This window comes from Marmota monax, unplaced genomic scaffold (genome assembly GCF_021218885.2).
Source record: "Marmota monax isolate L192 unplaced genomic scaffold, Marmota_monax_Labrador192_F-V1.1 WCK01_AAM20220418_F8-fsc00130, whole genome shotgun sequence".
Classification (NCBI taxonomy): domain Eukaryota; kingdom Metazoa; phylum Chordata; class Mammalia; order Rodentia; family Sciuridae; genus Marmota; species Marmota monax.
The window spans coordinates 845305-851304 of NW_026693244.1; the positions used below are offsets into that span (position 1 = coordinate 845305).

The window sequence follows — 6000 nt, forward strand, 5'->3', positions numbered from 1 at the left end:
TCAATCTTGGGCTATTTTGCCCCTCCTCTAGGGGACATTCTGCTATATCTGGGAACATTTTTGGTTTGTCTCAACTGACATGAGAGTGTTCCTGATGTCCTAGAAAGTAGAGACCAAGGATATTGCTAACTATGCAAAGCTCAGGATGGCCTCCCACAATAAAGAATTAATTATCTGTTCTAAAATGTCAACAGCGCTGAGGTTGAAAAAGCTTGATTCAAGGGATCGTGGATTTTTTTAAAGCCAATTCATAAAGAGCAGGGGGTTTTGTCTATACCTCAATCATATGTACATTCTGTCCCCTCACAGATGACAGCAGCCTTCTGAATCTAACTCCCTACCCTCTGGTTAGAAGACGGAAGAGAAGGTTCTTTGGGCTGTGTTGTCTCGTCTCAAGCTAGGCTCTTCTTCTTCCTGAAGCCCACCACTGAAAACACCTGGAAAAAAAATTACAAAACCGGAGGACCTCCGGACAGCTGGACCACACAGTGATGGGTTTTTGACTATGTTTTCTATGCTTCCTTCTTATTACTTTTATCCGCCTCTCCCTACCCTTTTAAATGATTTTACACTTGAAAGCAGCTGCCTTCAAGAGAAAAAAAAAAAGAACAGAATCAAAAAGCAGGCTGTTTTTAAAAGGATTTTTAAAGCTGACATTGTGCATGTCTGCTCCAAACCATGCCATAACAGATGCAAGGATTATGATTTTTAAATCATTTAAAGGTTTTTTAAATGTATTATACAGAGAAAATTTATTTCACTTATAATAGTCTATCTATAGCTCTTGCTGATCTCAACAATTTATCATAAATGAAAAAAAGTCTTTAAACATAGAAACTATTTAAAACTGCAAAACTGTGTTCAAATATTCAATCTATCGATATCATTAGAAATATTATAATCAAACATACACCACCTCACCTATTGCTTTCTCTGCACTCATTTAAGTTTAGTCTTCCATTCTGTCAGAATCTAAAAGCTTCAACATAAAAATATCTTAATTTATAATGCAACAAAAATCATATATGAAAAATATTTAATTTTGTAAATATACAATAATCCTAATAACTTCATACAATGCATATGGGCAACTAAGTTCCCTTTGATCCAATGGTGTCTTTTTCAGCTTCTTGGAGAATGAAGTTATCCAGTTAGGAAATGGTGTAGTAACATATACAATTACCCTCCAATGTAAAATTGAATATTACCACATTTCGTTCTAATTGAAATTTGAAGCATGGTGTCTGCACATCAGCATAGTGTTAAATCTTATAGGGCATGCTGGAATTAGCTCAGATCGTAAAAATATTTAACATTTTACATTATTAATAAAAAAATTTTAGTTAAGCTAAGCTTGTCTCATTTTAGATGACTATGCAGATATGACTTTTCCAATGTGTACTTGGTGTCTTGTCTTATGCTTAGAATCTTGAAAGCAGGACACATTAAGCAATACTATATTTTAGAAAGGAGGAAGCCACATGCTTTGTTTATCTGCTCCAGACTTCATTGTGATCTTCCTCCACTAAACTTGTATCATGGTATAAATTTTGTTATATTTCCCCCTGCTCTTCCTTTGACCTATTTCCCACACAGAATTTCCTGTGGTTTGAAAGATCAAGTCTTTGCACTTCTTTTCTTGTTTCACATAGTCTGAACAATTGTCAAGTCAGAGAGGAAATACGAGGGTCCAGTACAATAGAAGAAGGAGCTAGATGCCTACAAGTGGTTTACCCAAGATACAACTTTAATCTCAATCCTGTATAGGCACTTATATATACACCAATACTGTGACCTAAAAACTAAATATATTAAAGCTTTTAGCTTTCATGAAGATGAAGAGAGTAAATAATTATTCTATTAGGTTGAATTATATGAAATTGCTGGTATTTGACTGTTTTGACCTACAAAATAGCATTTTCATATAGTTCATTCTATTGGAATAGTCTTCTAGCTCCTTGTATTGAAAGAAAACAAAAGGATTAAAGGGTTGGAGGAGAACTCAAAAGGCTATGCAGGTCTCTATTTTGATTACACCAGCTATTTATTGACCTTATTCTTGGAGTCCAGAGTTGTGTTTCAAAGGACTGGTAATGAATATGGGGTTACAGATATTCTGGCCTTCCACAAACAGAAGTACCCCAGACAAGTCATACGAGAAAAATCACAATTTTCTTTGTTAAATAGTTGTAAAACACTGTGGGACCATGCTATTTAAAGACTCAGTTGAATACTCACTTAGAAAGCAAGCAACCACTCCCAGACTCAGCTGGTCTGCCCACTTTGATTTTTACAAATCAATCTTGATTAAAGCTTAATATTTTTTTCCTGGATCTGGTTCATTTTCATCCCCTGAGCTTATTTTATTTAAAGGCCTGTTTTCAAAATTATGAGTAGCCCAAACTGGCATGCTCTCAGCTCCCATCTCTGCCCTCTCCCACCCTTTGACTATATTGACCTCTTAGCTTCAATCTTGTTCCTACTAATCCATGCAAAGCTACTAACTAATAAGTCCAACCTTGGTGTTCAGCACGTTCTTCTAAATGCCTGACCTAAATCACTTCTGCTTGGTTAATTTGTGCTCACTCTCGCCTTAGTCTCTGTGTGAAGTAACACTTACCTTCTGTGCAATTGTCCTTTGTACAGCTGAAGACTGTTAATAAATTCAGGTCTCACCTCCATGTCTGGGAAGGCTGTAGTAGCTACTCATGGAGATGGGAATTTGTCTAATTACTTAGCCAGACTTTCCATATCTAAGGTAATATATTCAGCCACCTTATCTTTTATTCATAGTGCCTGTTTTCCAGCCTTCGATCAGTTTTATAGTTCCTGTAGACACACTCCAAGATTTATAGATGTCCTTGCAGTAGCAGGTCCTAAAAATTACATTTAGTACTCAAAGTTCTGATAACCTACATTGGCTCCTAGCTGCAATAGGTAATTTACCATCTCCCATTAGATATGCCAGCACAACCTTTAAGAGCTACCCCTCTCTACTCTCACCTACCCAAGGACTTTCTCAGGTGTGGTCTCATGAGATAAAGTTCTGCTGTCTTGGCTTCTGCTAGTGATTTGCTTTGAGATTGGCAATAACATTGAGCTGATCTCAAGGGTAAGAAGAGAATTTTGAGCCTATTTTCTCATGTGTACCCACAAACTTGAAACAGAAAGGATGTAAATTTTTGTGGCACACACTCACTTATTTGACCACCATATTTGTAAATCCTATGTTGGTTTTACCCCCAGATTACAACAACAATATATGTTCCTTGTGGGAAACCTGAAAAATACCACCTCATATAAGGAAAATAAAAATCACCGAAATTTCACCAAAATCATTGCACTTAAAGCCCCCTGGATTTTAGATCAGTCAGGACACTGGGCCAAAGGCACTTTAGGATAAGATGAGTAAAATGCCTACAAGTCCAAGGTATCACTTTGAAAATCTCTCTGCTTATGTTTTCCGTGCATCTAGGTGCAGACTCATTGCAAAGAGAACTTTAGAAGTAGAACAGTCTGATGCCTCCTCAAGTGAATTAAAGCTCTTGGGGGAAATTCTGAATTCTGCCTGACCATTTTGTTCCTCTGAGCCCCTGTGAAAACTGTTGAGATGCTCAGTGTTTGGTAATACTGCCACCTACTGAAAGCTGGGCTTCAGAATGAGGGGAAATAAACAGAGTATAAAACCATAGGATTCATTTAAGAAAGGGAACAAACGGGGCCAGATTAATAATGATCCTGTCTGGAATTTCAGACTCTGAAAGTCTTGACATTGAAAGGATTGAGGCTGTCATACAGCTTAACTTCCTATCCCTCAACCCCATACTTCAGCAATGTTTATTACTGCTTGTGTTCTAGAATGTCACCAAAAGGAAAGCATTCAACCTTTAGGTAACTATAGGCAGACTAAGAAAAAGCAGTGGTACTAGTGGCCTCACTAGAATTAAACACACAGTCTACAATTAACCCAAGAACAAAAAAAAATCAAGCACATTATAAATATAACATTTCAAATTTGAGAAAACATTGAATTATTAAACAACTTTTATTAGGATAACGGATTAGCCATTTATTGGGAGAAACATTAGAACTATACCTCATAACTTTCATCCAAATAAATTCTAAATTAAATAAAGATAAAAATGTTAAAGCACATAATTAAGTATACAAAAGGATTAGCAGGCAACGTGGATGAAGATGCTATTTTAGTGTGGAAAAAGACAAACAATCAAACAAACAAACAAAAAAGCCTTTCTAAGCATGATGCCAAAGGTAATAATTGTAAGGAAAAGATGGATGGATTGGACTGATTCAAAATCAAAAATTCCTTTGAAAAAACACCAAATTAAGAGAAAATATTGTTTTTAATATATGAAACAGAGTCTAGATCTCAAATATATACCAAGAGTTTAAATACCACTGCTTTAGGGAAGTTTTCATGGTTTATAATCCCCCATGCTTTTTTCACTATTGCTTGTTTAATTGTCTGGTTATCCTGCTAAACTGGAAGTAGAGATGACAGCAACCATGACTATTTTGCTTACTTTGTTTTCCCAACTACTAACACAGCTCTAGACACACAGAAAATACTGAAAACATTTATTGAGTGAGTTAATAATGAATGAATGACAAGAGTGATATTTTATGACTCAAAAAAGAAGCAAACTTTCCAGTGGAAAATTGAAGTAAGGACACAAAGTGGCAATGTATCATAACTTAAAATAATAGTTGAACTACTATTAATAAAAAATGCAAATTAGTCTGACAAACTCCCTTTTACATCTCAGAAAGGCTGAGAGTTAAAGAATAAAGTTTCCAGGGACAACTAAGAAGTATGGAAATGAACATTCTCTTACAGTCAACAGGAGTGTAAATTGATTCAACCTTTCTGGAAAATATTTTGGCACTATATTTTTCCTGTATGCCCAGTAATTCCATGTTAGGGGAATTTTCCTTTAACATTTTCAGCAAAAAAAAAGGAGTAAAGATGCATTTATTCATTATACAAATATATGCAAGAAAAGACGTTTATAGCAGCATTATTGGAGAAGTAGGAAAATGTAAATAAGCCTACATTATATGGTTGGTTGAATAAAGTACCTCATCCAATGGAATTCTGTGCATCAATAAAGAATAAGCTCTATGTATATGTATTGAAATGTACAGGTTAGATTATGAAATAAATAAAAGGAAGTTGCAGAAGAATACCATATGATCCCTTTTAAAAACATACATACATATGTGTGCATTGGAGTCTGAAAGGATGCTTGCCAAAGGATAACAGAATTTATCTCTGGGAGGTGAGATTTGGAGCAGTTATATTTTCTTTTTTGCATATCTGTAATTTCTAATTTTTTCACATGAGCATGTAGTATCTCTATAATTTTTTCAGGGAATAAACAATGATGTTCACAATATATATTAAATGAAAAACATGTTATAAAACAGTATGTATACTATGATATAATATTTGTAAAAAGAAAATTATATATAAATATATCCATGTATGTATATATATATATGCATAAGCAAGCTAGAAGGACACACATTACAATGTTAATAGCAGTTATCTATGGGTAGTGGGATTATGGGTGATTATTTTTTCTTTTGCTTTTCTGTGTTTTCTAATTTTTTCTACAATGAACATGTATTACTTGTGTAATAAAGACTAATAATAAAAGTTTTAAAAATATGTAAAAGTGAGAGACATTATGACTCACCACTTCTCCTACCCCATCCTACCCCTTACTTGGCTTATTCCATGTTATTAAATTGTAAGCAGAGGGATGTGGAGAGGAAATGCCAGGGCACCAGATTGAAGATAAAAGAGAAAGAGGAGTGGGAGGAAACAAGGAGGGGAAAATGGAGCGAGACAGGAAGGAAGGAAGGAAGGAAGGAAAGAGAAAAAAAACTATTAAGTTAATGAGAACAAAAACAGGCTTTGGAAACTTTTTTACTAACAATAGCAAAAAATTTTAAATAACGTTCATTTGAGAGCTT

At 34.8% G+C, this 6000-nt stretch overlaps 1 protein-coding gene across 3 annotated transcripts in view; it reads left to right on the forward strand.

The window, feature by feature from the left end:
* Rgs7bp (regulator of G protein signaling 7 binding protein) overlaps positions 1-5699 on the forward strand; it is a 112253-nt gene extending 106554 nt beyond the window's left edge. For all 3 annotated transcript variants that reach the window (XM_046456185.2, XM_046456186.2, XM_046456187.2), the window contains exon 6: positions 310-5699. In XM_046456185.2, the coding sequence (XP_046312141.1) occupies positions 310-401 (92 nt within the window). In that variant the 3' untranslated portion in view covers positions 402-5699. The remainder of the gene's footprint in view (positions 1-309) is intronic.
* Positions 5700-6000: the final 301 nt, after the last annotated feature.